The following is a 19,907-nucleotide window of genomic DNA, read 5'->3' on the forward strand; positions in this document are numbered from 1 at the left end:
TTACAAATAATAAACACTACAATTAAACATGGTTAAATGTAGCTAATTAAATCTGCACAAAAATTCAGAAAGTTAGTAAGATGAAATATGACCTATAATATCTGCTTATTCAAGAGAATATTCTGAAATCATGTAAACTCTTGGAAAACGTCTGGGAGACACCCAAGCACAAAACATTTGAGTTCAATGTTCGCTCAGTGGCAAGCTTCTGGTTCATGACAAATGCCAAAAAACCATTATGCATATATGATTTCATATTTAATACTGTGAGTTTCTGCTTCTGGGTTCCATAAGCTACCTAAGGACATTTCACTACAAATGAAAACCAAATGTTTTTTAAATGGTTCTTGAAAGCTCTCAAGAAACATCTTTTATTTTCTTTTCCTCTACAAACACTGGCATGTTTTCAAGAATACTTATGCAAAAATAATATGCTACTTGCTATTTCTCATTCTTTTTACTGTTACCAGTGCTGGAAATGTCCTAGATGGTAGAAACAGCAGGTCTTTTTTTTTCCATTTAGGCTGAAATCAATTTGGCAAAATTCAATAAAATATCAAACACCTTTCAAGGAACGCATGGCTTGTATAATGGAAATGACCAGGTTACTCAGGGAAAACTGGGTGTGGACCCTGTGAACAAGACAACAGAAGCTCTAAAAACAGCATCTTCCTTTACAGGACTGAACTCCTTATCACTCAACCTAGCACAGGTCTTACCCGCTAGGCCTCCAGGGCCCTGGGCTGCAAGAGAAAAAGAGCCAAGTGCCAGGGAGCACAGACAAAGCGTGCCCGCCTCCCCAGGCGAGGGTCAGAAAGCTTCATGGGAGAAGGCTGTCTGAATACCAGGCAACCTGTAGCGGCAAGGCTATGAACCCACTCATTCTCTCAGCACTCGTGGTTCTGCCAGCATGCAACAGGGGCTTTGTCAGAGGTTCTGCTCGAGTCCAGGCACTCTTGAGTTCAGTTCAAGAAAGATTTACTGGCCAGGCGCAGTGGCTCACACCTGTAATCCCAGCACTTTGGCAGGTCGAGGTGGGCAAATCACAAGGTCATGAATTCAAGACCAGCCTGACCAACATGGTGAAACTCTGTCTCTACTAAAAATACAAAAATTAGCTGGGCGTGGTGGCGCACACCTATAATCCCAGATACTACAGAGGCTGAGGCAGGAGAATCACTGGAACCTGGGAGGCGGAGGTTGCAGTGAGCCGAGATCAAGATCTTGTCAATGCACTCCAGCCTGGGCAACAGAGCAAGACTTTGTCACAAAACAAAAAGAAAAACAAAAAAAGAAACCTTTACTAAGCCTACTATGTGCCAGTTCCTGAGCTGAGTGTTCTAGAATAATAAAATTACCATTTTTACCTAAGTTTTCTTTACCTGCTATGTAGATTATAAGATACTAGATTTTTATCAAAATGTTTAAGTTCCTCTCTCTAGAAAACTGTATAACAAGTTCCTGCTTTAGTTTCACAGGTTAGTTTTTGAAGATACTAAAGAAAGTAAACAAAAATGGAAATGTTATATATGTATATATGTACACATGCACGTACATGTACATACATAAAGTCCACTCTGAATTTTCCCTGAAATTCCTTGAATTTTTATTTATAAAAATAATCTAGGAATTTGTGGAGAACAATGCTGCAGAAAGCCTCTATGCTCTAAGATTTAAAAGAAAAAATTTGCAAAATTATTTATTTTCTTCATAAAGAGAAGTACTGGCTGGGTTTAATTATGCCTCAGATATTCCCACATTATACAAATATTTATCAAATGCTGACCATGTGCAAGACATTACAGGACCACAAAGATGAATCTGACATTACTCTTATTCTAAAAAGGGAAAGAGACATGCACAGAAATAGCTACAAGAAAGATGATTAGAAATTATTAATTTGTTGGGTAAGGGACTAGGCTAAGCACTTGACATTTGTGTTCTAACTCAGCTAATCCTATGAGGTAGCCAGTATTATTCCACTTTCGCTCATGGAGAAACAAGGCATTAAAGTTACAAACTTAGTCATGGTAAGACAGCCCAGGTTAGAATTCGAAGAGCATGACTTCTCAGACCAAGTTCCTAACACTGCTAACAGAAGGCAGCAAGTGGTCAGTGCATAAAGAAGGAAAACGTCAAGTGCTATGTGGTTCAAAGAAGAGTGAGTATCATTCACGTGGGGTTAGAACCAGCCAAGCCAAGAAATGTATCATCTGGGCCTTGAAGGATGGATAAAATGAAGGAAAAGGGAATGTTGTTTAGATACATTATGACTAATTTGGCCAAATCAGGATTTTCCACCTCAAACCTTGTTTAAGAGTTTTAAAGCAATGTCATTATATTCAAGATCAAGGAACCCAAACCAGTACATCAAATGAACGAACAGATTTGAAGAACTCAGAAAAGCAGTTCTCATACGATCGTCATCCTTAGGCTTCACTGACTGTTATTTCAGCACACTGCCTTCCCGAAAGTAATACAGATATTAACCAACATTCCACTCCTGTCAAAATAAACATAAACTAAATCTAAGTTGAGATATGCACGTAGGTAAGTTTTACACAAATCCACCAGTTTTACATCTTAAAAGACAAACTCACGTTTACTTTCTTCTTTAGAATAAACCCATGAGAAACTTTACCTATTTTCTCAGGTTTCAGAAGCTTGAAAGAGACTGTTGAGGTTCCTCTGCCACCTGACTTAGTGGTGACAATAATGTCTCCTTTGTCATTTTTGGCTTGTCCCACTCGACATACTATTTTACTTGCAGACATCCATTCTGCCGTCAGGAGGCAATTATGTCCACAAATTGTCAAGCCTGAAAATAAACACACGTGCATTAAAAAATCCAAAGACAAGAACAATAAGACCTTAATCATGTAGATTACATTTTTAAAATCTAGCAATAATTTTCTTATTCAATAATTACATTTATTATTGAATATACCCAATATTATTTGGGTATACTGTTATTTCTATTGATTTTTCCTCTTATCTGTTTTTTTCCTCTAATATTTAAGACTTATTTTAGGCTACATTTAAGTTTCTTCAAACATTAGTAGAATTAGAAAATGAACAACCACAGTAACTATGTTCTAGGCATTCCAGATTACTTAGATTACGAGAATCTTAAAATGCTTTCAGAAGTAATAAAATGGAAACTATTGCTATTATTTGAAGTCTCAGTTATTAACGTAGAATTTAAAGTATATTAATAAATTTACGTATCATTTTCTAAAAACATTCTATATTCACCCATCTTCCTGAAAAAACTTCACATACTTTTTCTAGTGTTCACTTACACACAGTATTACAGAATGAACTCAAGTAGGTTTTTTATTTAAGCATAACCAAGAGTATGGTAATCTAGTGAAGTGTGCTCAGGCATTACTGGATTACTATCTCACTGTTACGTAGGTGTATCAGCTGCTAGCATGCTAGTTCCTCCCGCCCTGGTGTTTTCCTAACGAAACTGTCGCTACACTACCTTCTGCTCTTACAGAGCCTCCACTCCCAAAAGGTCAACTCATGATGTCACCTCCCTCATACCATGTGAAATAAAATTTAGGTAATACCAAACCGAGAGGCACCGAAAGACGGAGTGAATAAGGCACACACCCCAGATGGATACCAGCACGGCACCACATGGGTCAGCCAGCCTTCCAACTTACACCCCGGGGGTACCAGCACAGCACCACAGGACCAGCCAGCCTTCCAACTTACACCCCGGGGGTACCAGCACGGCACCACAGGGCCAGCCAGCCTTCCAACTTACACCGGGGGTACCAGCACGGCACCACAGGCCAGCCAGCCTTCCAACTTACACCCCGGGGGTACCAGCACGGCACACAGGGCCAGCCAGCCTTCCAACTTACACCCCGGGGGTACCAGCACGGCACCACAGGACCAGCCAGCCTTCCAACTTACACCCCGGGGGTACCAGCACGGCACCACAGGGCCAGCCAGCCTTCCAACTTACACCCCGGGGGTACCAGCACGGCACCACAGGGCCAGCCAGCCTTCCAACTTACTTCCTTTAGATTTTCCGTTTCCACAAAGCAGAGACCAATGGAATTAATATTTATGGAGAGAAGAAACCAGAATGTATGTAGCACAGACACAGACACTTAATGTTTTCTCTTTTTTTTGAGACAGGGTCTTGCTCTGTTGCCCAGGCTGGAATGCAGTGGCGTGATCTTGGCTCAATGCAACCTCTACCTCCCACGCTCAAGCCATTGTCCAGCCTTAGCCTCCCAAGGAGCTGGGACTACAGGTAAGTGCCACCACCATGACTGGCTAGTTTTTTGTTTTGTTGTGTTTTTGTTTTTGTATTTTTTTTGAGACACGGTTTCGTCATGTTGGTCAGGCTGGTCTCGAACTCCTGCCCTCAAGTGATCCACCTGCCTGGGCCTCCCAAAGTGCTGGGATGACAGGCGGGAGCCACCACGCCCCGCAGACACTTCACACTTTCTTTTCTCATTATTTAATTTTCAATAATGCTCAGCAGTAAGGTTTAGCAACTGCAATGTTTCCTTTTGGCTTTTTTTCAGATACCAGAAATACCTCAAGTAATGCCAAATCTGACTTTTAAAATGGAGGGACAAAGTCAAACCATCTTTTGTTCCGACATAAAGAACTATTTAGTAAAGGCTGTTAAACCACAAAGAGATAAAAGCAGCTATGCTTTAAAGATACATTGCTTGAAATAACGAATTTTAGGGGTTTCTCTGAAATACCTGTAATTCTCTAATGTCTGCAACTTTGTTTTTCTAATAATGGGATTTAATGGTTTCTTTGGGACTATGGTTTCTATTGGTATATTTTAATTACAGTAACACGTTTTTAAATGTATTCAGTATTCAAAATTATTGTTTTCAAAATAATTGGATGGTATGTCTGTGATATTTTTTCTAATAATTTGTCATGAAAAACTTAAATAACTTAAGAGACTGAAAGCCTCTCCAAACTCCACCTTGCAAGAGAAATACTGCTAACATGTCAGCGTTTACTTGCTCAAGTGATTTTGTGCATATAAAAACCAGTTTATATGTTTTTTAAACAAATGTTTTAATTTGTAACCTGCTTAATTCTTGACAGGAGATATTTTGGTATCATTCCAGGTCAACAGAAAACTTAATATTTTTAAGTATTTTAATATCAGACTTTTGTGATTTTTAAACATTAACTCACTTCAGAATGAAGAATAACCCAACAATTAATGTCAGGGAGCAATGTAAAAATACAAATAGTATCTTCATTAAAAGAAAAAAGTCATCCCTAATGAAATTTCCTTGCTAGAGAACTACCTTATGATTAAAACTGAGGAATAAGAGCAAACTTCAGATATAAAGTATTAAAAAACGTTCACATGAGCAAACCTGAATGATATGCATGAAGGTCCACGTGAGCACAGAAGTGCCCCTAGAACAATAGTTTATTCATTGGGTCTCAGTTGCTTTCACGATTCCTCTGATTTAATATCTGTTATGCATTTTTACTCCAAAAAAATGAATAATCAGTAAATAATTTAAACATAGATCCAAGTAGATCATTTTAAATGTTATGACAAAAGATCACAAGACCTATTTCTTGATTTCTTAAGCACAATTTTCCTAAGTTATGCAAGAAATCTGCTTCATGAAATATAACAGCACCTTTTAGAAAAAAAAAAGTAACTCATAGAATCCCAAGTAAAGTACTTTTTATAGTGCTTTGCCTGGCTAGTGTAGATATCATCTGAGCTAAAAACACTTAAATTATTTAGCAGGTTAAGTTTGCTTTTTTAAAAAATGGTTTCTTGGCAATATATAAGGCAGGTTGAAAGCTGAACCAGCATGGTTTAGAAAAGTAATACATGGGTCAGGTAAGGTGGTGCATGCTTGTAATCCCAGCATTTTGGGAGGCCAAGGCAGGCAGATCACTAGGTCAAGAGATTGCGACCATCCTGGTCAACATGGTAAAATCCCAACTCTACTAAAAATACAAAAATTAGCTGGGTGTGGTGGCGGGCGCCTGTAGTCCCAGCTACTCAGGAGGCTGAGGCAGGAGAATCGCTTGAACCCAGGAGGCGGAGGTTGCAGTCAGCCAAGATCACACCACTGCACTCTAGTCTGGTGACAGAGCAAGACTCCATCTCAAAACGAAAAACAACAAAAAGAAAAGTAATACATGCTTAGTCAAATAAGAACAGCATTGCCTGAAGCTAAAACAAGATTAAAATTTACCTAGACCATTGTCATGTTTGGAGCTCACAATGAGTGCCAGCAAAAATCCTGGACAGAACCCCTACCCGTGTGAGTAGATTTCCAAACACTCTGGGGATTTTTCCACTTAGGTAAAGAAACATCTGGAATGAGCTTTATCAAAAACCAAGGCATAGGATTAGATAAGACTACTTTTGCAGGAATAAATTGAAGTGATGTTTACTAAACAATCAAAAACTACCCAGGTTTTCTCCCCTGATTGTGACCTTTGTCCATGGTATCCCTTCATTTGGAGAGATGTCGGTCACAGTTAGAGAAAACAATATCACATGAGACATAACATCAACAAAAAGAATTGGCTAGGCAGTGCAAAACTCAAGTCACTCCACACAGTGCTGAGCTCTCGTTCACTTTTTAAAGAGTTTTCTGGATGGCCAAAAACCAATGTATCAACCAGCAGTCATAATGCAGGAAAAGCAAGTTCCAACTCATGATTTCAGGACCTTACCACCAAGTCCGTCATCAGTGCAGAAAAGATTAGAGAGAATGTCTGAGTCTAGAAGAAATCTATATGGGAAGCCAGAAGATACATTCCGTAGCACATAGAGAGGTCTTTGCCTTCCTCGTTCGGAATGCATCTGTATACCCACCTGAGCAGTTCACAGGCAGGTAACCATAACTGGCCATAAAATTGTATTTAAAACTCTCTACCCTGGCTGTCCCTAATAGCCATGTATATTTTAAAAAATAATGTTTAGGCTCCATCTTTAGAGACTGAAACTTAATAGGTCAAATAATTTACTTTTAAAGTTCTAGGGAGATTCAGAAAAGCCGGGGCTGAGAAGCACTGGCAGACCTGAGTGCTTCAAGAACAGGCCATCAGTAGAGGCCTCCACATCATGGAAGGGGGAAGGGTGCCATGCAAGCCAACATCCAAAAATATTTACACCACACCGACTGGCTGTGTGGTGTTCTAACCATTCATGACCTTGAGCTTCGACTCCGCTAGAAAAGATAAAAAACATAAACTGAGCCTAAAAACTAAGCTTTGGCTTGCTCCCGACAGGATCCACAGATCGCGACGAGGACACATGCCCGCCAGGCGGAGTGGAGAGAGCCAACTGCTGCCCGTGTCACCGGGAGACGGGGCTGAGACTTGCTTTGAAGAGCAATAAGGAACAGAAAAGGTGTAATTCACAGAGCCCCTGAGAAGTAACAGACAAGTCAGACAAGGGAAGGAAAACTAATGAGAGCAAAAATGTAAAAGCAGCTCTTTTGGCCATCAAGGCATCAAAGCTGTGGAAAATTCGGAGGCAAATATCAGCGCTGGGAAACCTTCTGAAGGATGTGAAAGACAATATAAGGCAAGATTTGACAAAATAATGATTTTTACAAAAAAGTCAGAAAGCCAGGTAATTCGTTCTTCTTTCTGGAGCATTCTGTGGAGATCACAAAGATGTCTGTCCTATCACCTTCACTATTGGAAAATTACGTATCTTGTCTCCGTCGTCCACATAAAAATCCGACTAGCAGGCGCGTCGCAGGGCCGCTGCCCTTACCTATGAGGTCAGTGGGGCCAGTCCCCAGGTTTTCTCCCCTGATTGTGACCTTTGTCCATGGTATCCCTTCATTTGGAGAGATGCCGGTCACAAGCGGGGGTTGTCGTGATCGAGACATCGTGCCTTGCGGAGCAAACTGGTGATCCTGTTACAGAAGTAATCTGTTAAAAGAGAAAGAGAAAAGGATTAGAGCCAACTGAGATAAGCACTGACTAAAAATAGAAGAATGCTAGACAGTCAGTACCAAAATATAAAAAGTATTCTTAAACACAGAGTTTTGAAGTTTTTAGGGGTCATTTAGCCAATCAGCCAACATCTACTGAACATTAAGTTCCTAAGGACACTCTGGTTAGTATTGCAAGAAAGACGTGAGAATAACAGAAAGCTAAGCCCTGGGTTCTAAAACCTTCCAGCACAGGGGCAGAGAGAAACTGATGTCACTATGTAGCTCCATGACTACCTCTGCTGAATCCTAAACTGATACTAGGAACTGTTCTCCTGTTCTATCCCCAGGGCTGTTTAAAGGAGAACTATACTCATAAAAAGAAAAACACGGCCGGGCGCGGTGGCTCAAGCCTGTAATCCCAGCACTTTGGGAGGCCGAGACGGGCGGATCACGAGGTCAGGAGATCGAGACCATCCTGGCTAACACGGTGAAACCCCGTCTCTACTAAAAAATACAAAAAACTAGCCGGGCGAGGTGGCGGGCGCCTATGGTCCCAGCTACTCGGGAGGCTGAGGCAGGAGAATGGCGTAAACCCGGGAGGCGGAGCTTGCAGTGAGCTGAGATGCGGCCACTGCACTCCAGCCTGGGCGACAGAGCGAGACTCCGTCTCAAACAAAAAAAAAAAAAAGAAAAACACATTTACATTCCCATAGGTGTATTGGATTTCACTTTACTTTTGTATTTATATGGTGTGCAACTGTTTTTTAACATGCTCAAATCAATGCAATATACTGACATTTCTACAAAACCTAGAATGTAGATATAGGCAGAACCATTAATTTGCTAACTGTTGTAAGCATAACAGAGGAGGGAAAAGTGTAATTTCTGAGACCAGGTAGACTTGTGTTCAAGTACTGTTGCTCCCATTTACTAAATCTGTTCTAAATCTCCCTCCTCTTATATGCAAAATGGAGCTGGTAACAGAAAGCATTTCATAAGGTTATTGTAAAGAACGTATAGGATAATCCTTGGAAAGCACAGTAGCTGGCATACAGGAGGCAAGCAATAAATAATGAAATTTGGCTGGGCGCAGTGGCTCACGCCTGTAATCCCAGCACTTCGGGAGGCCAAGGAGGGCGGATCACGAGGTCAGGAGTTCGAGACCAGCCTGACCAATGCGGTGAAACCCCGTCTTTACTAAAAATATAAAAATTAACCGGGCGTGGTGGTGCATGGCTGTAATCCCAGCTACTCAGGAGGCTGAGGCAGGAGAACTGCTTGAACCTGGGAGGCGGAGGTTGCAGTGAGCCGAGATTGCACCACTGCACCCTAGCCTGGGTGACAGAGTGAGACTCCGTCTCAAATAATAATAATAATAATAATATTTTACTAATACACCCCTGAGAACTCAAGTGCTCAGGGCTTCAGATGCCCCAGAAGGTGGGGTGAGACTCAGAGCAGAACAGTGAGACTTGCTGGTGACCTGTATCTTTATGGACTAAAAAGTGAGACTCCCTGGCCCCTGCCTCCATCCTTCACAGTCAGGAGAACAGAAGTCTAGTCTTTTAAGAAACCAAGCAAGAGCACCAGGACTTAGAGACCCCCAGCACAGCGGAGGTGTGGGAAATTGGGGGCAGGCTGACCAGGGATTTGGGGTGAACCTGTGCAGCAAGCCGTGGGACTCCTCGGGCTGCCTCCCTTCTCCTGCCCTCGCCACTGTGAGGTGTGTAAGCCCCTCCTGCCACTCCCACCCTGTCCACACAACTGAAGCATTATTCTCTGCAGAAACTGAAGAGTCCTAGGAAAGTAAGACCCAAAGATCCTGACACCTGAGTGTCTTCCCTGCAAAAAGGGAAGGGCCACTTGTCCTCCTACCACCTGACGGAAAAGCCACTCACTGTAAACTGCCCCCACAAACTCAATCAAATCAGCTGTTAACAGCCTCACTCTAAATCATGGCAGCTATAGAGGCCGTGAGCAAAAGCTTCCCCTCTGCCCTCTAACGGGTTGCTGGAGATGAATGGGGCTAGTTACCAGGAGCAAAGCGCAGACACGTTTCTTTAATGTGCATAAGCCCTGGGGACTCGCAGGAGCATGGTCACCGATCAAACCAGTGCGGCCCAGATGCTTACAGACCCTTCTTCAAAGGGAAAGGGAGGAGGGGCGAAATGTGGCCATTTGGAGGGGCAGTAAATAATTTTTAGGGGGAATAAATGGGTTCAATGCTCAGATGGTAGTTAATAAATAATTATGAGAATTAAATAGGACCTGAGAACAAAGTCCATCTGGGCTCCAGGTGCAGTGTTTGATTTTCAGTCTCTTTTTCTATGATGTGAGTTTTAATCTTCTCTGATTAATGAAATTTCAGGGAGGAAACTGAAGGCAAATGTGTTCTTCTTCAGTCAGTCTAGCTTCTCCGCAGGTAAGGGAACTTCAGATGCACAGCCTCATCCTGTGCTTTGGGAGAGACAGGAGGGCTGCGGGGAGGGCTTGAGGCTGCTTCCTTCGTGCAGAATGTCAAAGCAACGTATTTTAGGGTACCGTTTTCTGACCCCCAACACTGGACAGCCAAAGGCAATGAAGAAAGATATGTAAGACAAAGATGGAAGAAAGACAAACAAGAAAAAACACAGAACAAACATACTGCAGATCTTGTATGGCCTGAATTATGCCCACCCACCTCACTCCGCCACAGCCAAATTTCCTATTTTAAACCTAGCCCCAGTACCCCAAAATGTGGCTGTATTTGAAAACGGGGTCTCTAAAGAGGCAATCAAGGTGAAATGAGGCCCCATGGGTGGGTCCGAATCCAGTGTGACTGGTGTCCTTATTAGAAGAATTTGGACAGACACACACAGAGGGAAGGATATACGAAGACTCGGGGGAAGACGCTGTCTACAAGCCAAGGAGAGAGGCCCTAAAACAGATCACTCCCTCACGGCCCTCAAAAGAAAACAACCCCATTGACTCCCTCATCTCAGACTTCTAGCTTCCAAAAGGGTGAGAAAATAAATGTATGTTGTTTAAGCCACTTGGTCTAGCATACTTTGTTATAGCAGCCCTAGCAAACTAACGACAGCAGGCACAGGGGGAAAAAAAAAACTTCAAAATCATTCTAAAGTTTGATCTTAAATTAATATCTAGAATTTTTTTACCCCTAAAAGAACTAGATGCCATGAAAATACATCAATCCAAGAATAAAAGCTCTTGAAATTTTCAAAAAGGTCCAAAGAAACATGACCTATATAGTAATGTAGTAACTGACCACCAGTTTAAACAAAATTGAAATAAGGCACAAAAGATGGATGTGTGTTTGGGGGCAGGAAAGACAGGTAACCCAGGGAGTGACCATCTTTTATCTCACGTAATGGGAGGCTGACAGCTAATGTCTAAAACCAACCAGCAAGAAATGGCAGATTAGAAGAATCTGGAAATGTTGCAGTGGATGGCAGGAGACAGCAGAATGAGTCTGGGGTATGTTATACAATAGAGTATTTGACCTCTGTTCCTGGTTTCTGGGAGCGAGAGTCTTAAATCTTTGGTGTTTTCCCGGCAATAGGAGTGTCTTTGTTACTCATGATCCTCTCAAACCACACCATAGTATAGGCCAACAAGATGAATCAACAGTAGGACTGGCCATTCCAGAAAGACCATGGGATTAGAGGGTTAGGGTTTTGAGCAAAGCACCAGCAAACCAACCTCCTGTGGAGAGGTGGGGCTGGAGATTAAGTTCAATCCAACAAGATTTAATCAATCCTGCCTACATAACTTATTTAATACAAATAAAATGGTGAAACAACAAAAAAGGAAGTCCAGAAAAACATTATCATTCATCCAATAAACCCAATGAGACAACTCAAAGTTACCTTGAGTTCCTCTCCTGGCCTCTGGCACCACCTGAATCAAATACTCAGTATCTTTTGTCTGAATCAAAAATCAACTATTCCTCTCAATCCTACTGTTCCCTCCTGTTGCTCTCCCACTTAAGACCTTCGTCTTCTCCCCTCAATGCTACAACAGACGTATAGCTGGTAACTCTGCCCCATTATCTCTCCACTGCATTCCACCCTCAGCAAATGCCAGTTAGTTCTCTAAAATGTGGAGTTAATCAATATCCTCCCTACCTTTAAAATAATCTTCTATGAAATCCACTGTTCTGTGGTCTGCACAGCCCACAACCTCCTCCACATCGGTTCAAAGCCTGTCACAGCTGGACTCGTCAACACTGCCTACTTCATCTCCACCATTCCTCTCCTCTGACATTCCCCACATGAGCCCATTCACCTCTTATGAACCCGCCACGTGCTTGTATTCATGTCATTCACCCTCTTTCCACTAAAGAGAAATCTCTAAGTTTATTAAATCTGTACCAATATTTCAAGTCATGCTCAAATGTTAGTTTAGTCTCCCTGATCCCTCCTTCTATTAAACTTCTACTACATAATTTTAACATTCACTGTGTTAAATTTTAGATATTTTGTTTGTTTCTTCTTTGAAAACACATGTTTGATCAATTTTATATCCCCGATCCTCAAGCTGTGGATCTGGCATGATCATGTCAGGACTGAACTGAGTTAGAGGATCTCTAGCTGGTGTCTGCTGGAGAGCTGCTTGCTTGGTGTGTGGGGAAAACTTCACGCACACCTGGTATCAGGACTGTGTACTGAGTTAGTGGCTGTGTGAAAGTAGAAAGTAGGAAAAACACTTGGATTTTTTCCTATCTCTTTATAAGCAAATAAGCAGATAACCGAAACGGACTCCAAGATGAACCAGACAGAAGAATTAGTAGATAAGAACTTAAAAGAGTCTGTAACAAATGTTATTAAAATATATGTAATCATAATGAATAAACAGATGGCTATTCTAAACAGAGGAATTAAAATTATAAAATTATTTTTTAAAAAGAAATGCAATGCAAATTCTAGAACTGAAAGGTATACTATCTGAAATGAAAACTACACTGATTAGGCTGCACAGTAGGTAGAAGAAGAAACAGTCAGTGAACTGTTTGAAGAAACAGTCAGTGAACATGATTATAGATCAATATAGTTATAGAAATAGATTTATCTAAAGATATATAGTTCTTTAAAGTACTGAAAGAAAAAAAGTCCAAAATTAAAGTTGTAAAAGGCATTTTCAAGTTAAAAAAAAAAAAAGTTCATTGCAAACAAATCTGTACGACAAGAAATGCTGAAAGAAGTTCTTCAGTCTGAAGGGGAAGTGATACCACAAAGCAGTTTGGTAGGAGAGTTTATCATTATGAATGGACAAATTCATCAGAAAGACATACCAATCAAAACTGTATGCATCTAATACAACAGCTTCAAAACACATTAAACAAAAACGGATTGATAGGGAGAGATAAATATACAATCATAGTTTGAGGTTTTAATATTCCCTTTCAATATGAATAACAACTAGATTAAAAAAACAAACAAAAAACATAGAAGATACAAACAGCACTGTTGGTCATCCTGACCTGACCTTTATAAAACTCCTTTTCAGGTGTCCCTGGAATGTTCACCAAGGTAGACCAGATGCTGGGCCATTATAAGTCACAGGCAATTCCAAAGATCGAAGTTCCAAAGACTACAAAGGAATTAAGTTAGCAATAGCAATACAATATCCAGAAAAGTATCCAAGTATTTGGAAATTAATATACTTCTAAATAACTCAACATTCAAAGTAGAAATTAAGAGGGAAACAAAATATTTTGAAATGAATAAGAAACATACATCAAAATTTGTGGAATGCCACCAAAGGAGTAACTTAAAATCTTACATTAGAGAAAGAATATTTAAAATTAAGAACCTATGTTTCCACATTTAAAAAAAACTAGAAAAATAAGGGCTAAATAAACTCAAAGTAAAGGGGAGGGAGAGCAGGAAAAGGAAGCAGAATGACAGAAATAGGAAAAAAATAAACAGTGGAAAGCAATAACATAAGTAAAAAGAATTTGAAAAAAATTAAAGCCAAAAGTTCTTCACCAATAATTAATAAATTGATGTCTCAAAAAAAACTCTCTAGAAATGAAACAAAAATGATCAATTTCAGTAATAAAAGAGGGGATAACCACAGATACTAAAGACATTTAAATAGTAATAAAGAAAGATAATGAACAGCTTTATGCCGATACATTTTACAACTTAGATGAACTAAATTCCTTGAAAGACAAGTTACCAAAACTAACAAGATGAAATAGAAAATCTCAATATCTTCAGAAAGATTAAATTAAATTAATTATCAAAACTTTCCTACAAAGAAAACTCAAACCTAGATGGCTTCACAGATGGATTCCGTAAAACATTTAAGGAAGCAGAAATATCAAGCCTATATGAATTATTTCAAAAAGCAAAAGAGGAATACATCATGATCAAGCAGTGTTTATTCCAACCAAGCAAGGCCAGTTTTTCAAACATCAATCACTGTGAATTACCATATTAAAAGAAAAACCACATATTACCCTAAATAGATGTCAAAGAAGCCTTTGACAAAATCCATGATTAAAAACTATTCATGATTACAAATTCTCAACAAACTAGCAGTAGAGAGCATCTCCTCAATCTAATAAAGAACTATCTGAGTGGGGAGGATCACCTAACATCCCACTTAATGGTAAAATACAGAATGCTTTCCCCCTTTTGAACAGTAATATAGAAAAGATATCCCTCTTTCCTTGCCTATTCAACACTGTTCTAGAAGTTCTAGTGGTGCAATAGGGCGAATTAAAGAAATCAAAAGGCCGGGCGCGGTGGCTCAAGCCTGTAATCCCAGCACTTTGGGAGGCCGAGACAGGCGGATCACGAGGTCAGGAGATCGAGACCATCCTGGCTAACACGGTGAAACTCCGTCTCTACTAAAAAATACAAAAAACTAGCCGGGCGAGGTGGTGGGCACCTGTAGTCCCAGCTACTTGGGAGGCTGAGGCAGGAGAATGGCGTAAACCCAGGAGGCGGGGCTTGCAGTGAGCTGAGATCCGGGCCATTGCACTCCAGCCTGGGCGGCAGAGCGAGACTCCGTCTCAAAAAAAAAAAAAAAAAAGAAATCAAAAGCAGAAAGATGGCAAATAAAGAAGGAGACATCTATTTGCAGATAACATGATTGCTTATATAGAAAATCCTAAGAAATGTACTAAGCAACTAATAGCACTAATAGCTGAATTTAGCAAAGTCTTAGTATTCATGGTCAATTTATAAAAATCAGTTTTTATAAGACTTCTACATTAAAGATGTCTCAATGTTGTTAAAGTATCAATTCTCCCCAAACTGATTTACAAACTCACGCAAGCTTATATAGAGATACTGTCAAGGTCGTTCTAAAATTCCAGTAGATATTCAAAGGATCTAGAAGAGCCAAACCAATTTTAGGAGGAGGAAAAAAGTTTTAACATAGTACATGACTTCAAGACTGATAACAAATCTACAGTAATCAAGGCAGTGTTGTTGACATTAGGATAAACTAATGGATGAATGAAATAGACTAGAATCCAGAAACAAACACATATGACTATATGGGTTTTGACAAGGCACCAAAGTAATTCAATGGGAAAGAAAAATATTTTAAATGGTGTTGGAAAAACTGGATAGCTACATAGAAAAAAGAAAAGGAATGCTAACTGCAACCTCACATCACTTACAAAAATTATTTCAAAATGGCTCATAAACATAAAAAATAAAATTATAAATTACAAACTATAAATTATCTCCTATATAGGAGAGTATCTCCATTACCGGGGTGTGGGTAAAGACTTGTGTTCAATATGACAAACACAAGTACAATGAAAAATACTAAATTTTCTCACTTCATCCAAAATAAAATCTTCTGCTTACCAAGATAAAATAAATAGGCAACTACTGCCTGGAAGGAAATATTCACAATAGATACAAATGACAAAGGACTTTGTACAAACAACACATAAAGAACTTTTGAAATTTGATAACGAAGGAAGCAACCCAGTTTTGTTTGTTTTTTGAGCAAAAGATCTGAGGAGACTTAACAAAGGCAGATATACGAACTCAGTTTTCAACACGGTATGTGACAAAGAGGTGTACTGGTAGATTTCTGGGTGTGTGCAAGTGTGTATTTTCTAGCTTTGTACACAGAGAAGCTAGAAGCAACACTGTAACAGGAGCAATTAGCATATCTAACTCCCAAATACCATTTTTCAATAAAAGGAACCAGTGACCTTGGAGAAATGGCTGACTGCAGGGCAAGGACAAGACAAGCCTGAACGATTCTGCTGGGCCAGTAAGGAAGTATGTGTCAAAAGGCCACAGAGCCAGACTGAAGCGGTGCCCACTGTCCAAACCACACAATCTGAGCACTACAGATTAGTATTTTCTTGACCTTGACATTTTCAAAGAGTGCAGGTGATTTTACGGAACGCCTATCAATCCGACTTTGTCTGCTGGTCCCTGCTGATGTGATCTGGGGTCTGTATTTTTTGAGGGGACTTCACAGATCCTGCTCAGTGATTCATATCAAGAAACACTCCTCATGTCTGTCTGTTTCAACTTCGGATTAGACAGTACGGTACCAGTATTTTATTTCCTGATTTTGGTAACTGTACTATAATGTAAGAGAATGTCTTTATTCTTTTTTTCTTTTTGAGACAGAGTCTCGCTCTGTCGCCCAGGCTGGAGTGCAGTGGCAGGATATCGGCTCACTGCAAGCTCCGCCTCCCGGGTTCACGCCATTCTCCTGCCTCAGCCTCCCGAGTAGCTGGCACTACAGGTATCCGCCACCTCACCCGGCTAGTTTTTTGTATTTTTTAGTGGAGATGGGGTTTCACCGTGTTAGCCAGAAGGGTCTCGATCTCCTGACCTTGTGATCTGCCCGCCTCAGCCTCCCAAAGTGCTGGGATTACGGGCGGGAGCCACCGCGCCCGGCCGAGAATGTCTTTATTCTTAGTAACTACATACTAAAGTATTTAGGAGTCAAGTAATGATGCCACATCCCACTTTCAAGTGGTTCACAAAAACATATGCAGACAGAGGGACAGAATGACACAGAAATTGGGGAAAAAGGAAACAACTGGCGGCTGTGGTTAAAGGGCTTACTGGAGCTGCTGTTCACCAGAATGAAGGAAGGAAGGGGTTTATAAGAGGTACTTTTGCTATTCTGGAAACTTTTTTGTAAGTTTGAAGTTACAGTAAAATAAAAAGTTACCAAATATAATGCTTTGGTAATATTTTGAAATTAAACACAAACACATCCCATTAACATTATCCTGCTAAACAACATATTAGGCTCATTGTTCCTGAAAGTTGAAAGATAAATATTTATTTTCACATTTGACAACAGCAAAATGCACTAATAAGCAATAAATAAACTGATATTACATAAACATACTAGGTAATTTAATAGTTAAGTTTATATAAAATTATATGTTTTGGAAGTATTATTTTACTGGCATACACTATTGCTACCTCTTTAAACATGCTTCTAAACAGACAAAAGTATGGAAAGCTTGTTTTGCCAATGTGCTAGAAAACTATTATAAATTGATAAAACATGAGATTTAGTATGGTAACATATTAATAAAAAATTATGGGAGAACAAAGGCATATTTCAACACAAAGTTCTTTAACGACGGCTTCAATAAACAGACATCATGTTGCCCCAAGATACTAAAACACTGCAGGGAAAGCAAATATTAAGCAAAATGTGGGTAATCAACCCACCTCATTAATGCTTACAAACCAATTTGTGAGAGGAAAATACTTTCCTCAATTGGCATGGAACATGAGGCTGCCACTGAGTGGTGATTTAATTATCTTCTTGACACTATTAAGCTATGTCCTCAGTATTACAGCACAAATTAAATAAGCATGTGGTTACAAGAGAGTACTTTCAGATTCTGGTCTAGATCACATAAAGAACCAAATTTTTCAGTAGAAATACACTGCTCTCCTTGTTTCCAGAAAAACAGTAGTATGAAAACCTAATAAAAATAATTACCATTGACATTAATATTACTGAAAAGATGATTAGTAGAAATATCAGACTGGCAGAGCTCCTTGGTGGTTTTGATTATCAGCAGGGCTGGTACTTCACAGAATCAGAGCCAAAGGAGACCTGACCTAGCTGGAATCTAGTCTCTTCATCTGAAGACACTGTAACCTAGAGATGCTGAGTGTCTTTTTCAAGAGCACACACCTGATGACTTGTGAGACCAGATCCTTGGTGTCCTAATTTGTAAGAAATTTGTAAAAGTCTAGTGTCCTCTTCCTTCTATAACCACCATGTGTCCTATGAGGTCATTTGTGAATGTGACTGCTCACATTCTAAGAACCTTCATTGTTTCCCCAGTGACTAGGGCTCTGGCTCACTCTGGTGTGAAACATAACTGCAATTAGAATACCTCTGGTCTCAAAGAAAGCAAAACTAAAAAACTAGGGCAGGGAAATTCCAGTTTACTCCATTTCAAATCCATTTTGAGGTCATTTACACAGGGCTCTTCATCTTAACTATGTTACCCTCAAAATCTGTCCAACTAAAAGTAATGTCTGGTAATAAAAGGTAATGTCTGGGCCACCATGGATACTCATGAATCAAAAATTCTGATCTATTTTCTTACTTATGACTCGACTCAAGAGTACATGTAGGTGTCTTCCAGATGCACAAAGCAGAGACAACTGAAAAGCCAGCATGCATTACACTGGTTCATTTGCAACAATCCTATTTCCTTACCATGAAGAATTACCTACACATACCCAAACCAGAACAGACCATTATGCCAGGAAGACCTGTCATTTAATTTACAAATATAAGAACATACCTGCCTTTCACACTGCAGTATGCATAGCACATACAACAGTTCTTGCAACATAATACACACTCAGTAATTTGTGAACGAACTATAGGAAGAGATGTCTCCTCTCAACCTGCCTTCAGTTAAAGACATACTACATGGTAGTATGTTATGTTTGTTGATATGTTCTTATCAACAGGTAATGCTCTTACGTTTAAAATCACAAATGAATGAAATAATTTATTATCACTTTCAGGAAAGAGTCTAAGGCTTTAAGGAAACAGAATTCAGTTTCTGAATATTTTCAGTCTGACAACCCATGCCAGACTCCTTTGAGTTTAAAGGAACGCTGTAGTCTACAGCTGTCATTGTCTACAAATTTTCCTTGCAAATATTCCAATTGTCATAAAACCATGACATAAAACATTTGTCATAAGGTCTTTCTTATATAAATACGCTAAACAGAGGTCAACAAGTCTGACTTTGCCTGTCATAAACCTCATTTGTTTAACTAAAGCAATATACAGTCTTTTAACTTCATAGTCATTTAAGACAATTAAGAAAGCACTAAGGAATAAAGCGAATAAGCCTATTCCATAAGCACCTACCACACACTTTTAAAAAAACTCTTCTTTTCTGTTTTTTTGAGACAAGGTATCGCTGCCAACTGGGCTGGAGTACAGTGGTGTGACCACGGCTCACTGCAGCCTCAAACTCCTGGGCTCAAGCAAGCCTTCCACCTCAGACTTACAAGTAGCTGGGACCACAGGCATGCACCACCATGCCTGCCTAATTTTTATATTTTCTTCTACAGAGATAGGGTCTTGCTCTGTTGCCCAGGCTGGTCTTGAACTTGTAGGCTCAAGCAATCTGCCCGCTTCAGCCTCCCAACATGTTGGGATTACAGGCATGAGCCAATGCACTGGGCCCTAACTCTTTCCTTTTTAAGAGATGGAGCCTCATTGTGTTTCTCATGCTGGAGTGCCGTGGAAATTCACAGGTGTGATCAGGGTGCATTACAGCCTCCGACTTCTGGCTTCTAGTGATCCTCCTTCCTCAGCCTCCAGAGTAGCTGGAACTATAGGCCCGCACCACTATGCCTGGCCACAAATTAATTTTATCTTTGGAAAGCAGAGGGATAAAGAGGTAAAACAGCTATTATTACTCATGTAAGGAAAGTTAATGCAAATAAGAATTAGGAACTTTTATTAGGTCAGACTCTAGCA

The 19,907-nt window shown here is 40.0% G+C and overlaps 1 protein-coding gene across 5 annotated transcripts in view; it reads right to left on the reverse strand.

Annotated features, from left to right (window-relative positions):
* EXOC2 (exocyst complex component 2) overlaps window positions 1-19,907 on the reverse strand; it is a 200,271-nt gene that overhangs the window by 136,054 nt on the left and 44,310 nt on the right. For all 5 annotated transcript variants that reach the window (XM_033216034.1, XM_033216031.1, XM_033216032.1 and 2 more), the window contains 2 exons: window positions 7,763-7,923; window positions 2,642-2,818 (listed from right to left, as the gene is read on the reverse strand). In XM_033216034.1, coding sequence (XP_033071925.1) covers window positions 2,642-2,818; window positions 7,763-7,880 — 295 coding nt within the window. In that variant the 5' untranslated portion in view covers window positions 7,881-7,923. The remainder of the gene's footprint in view (window positions 1-2,641; window positions 2,819-7,762; window positions 7,924-19,907) is intronic.

This window comes from Trachypithecus francoisi, unplaced genomic scaffold, assembly GCF_009764315.1.
Source record: "Trachypithecus francoisi isolate TF-2019V2 unplaced genomic scaffold, Tfra_2.0 Lachesis_group10, whole genome shotgun sequence".
NCBI classification, from domain to species: domain Eukaryota; kingdom Metazoa; phylum Chordata; class Mammalia; order Primates; family Cercopithecidae; genus Trachypithecus; species Trachypithecus francoisi.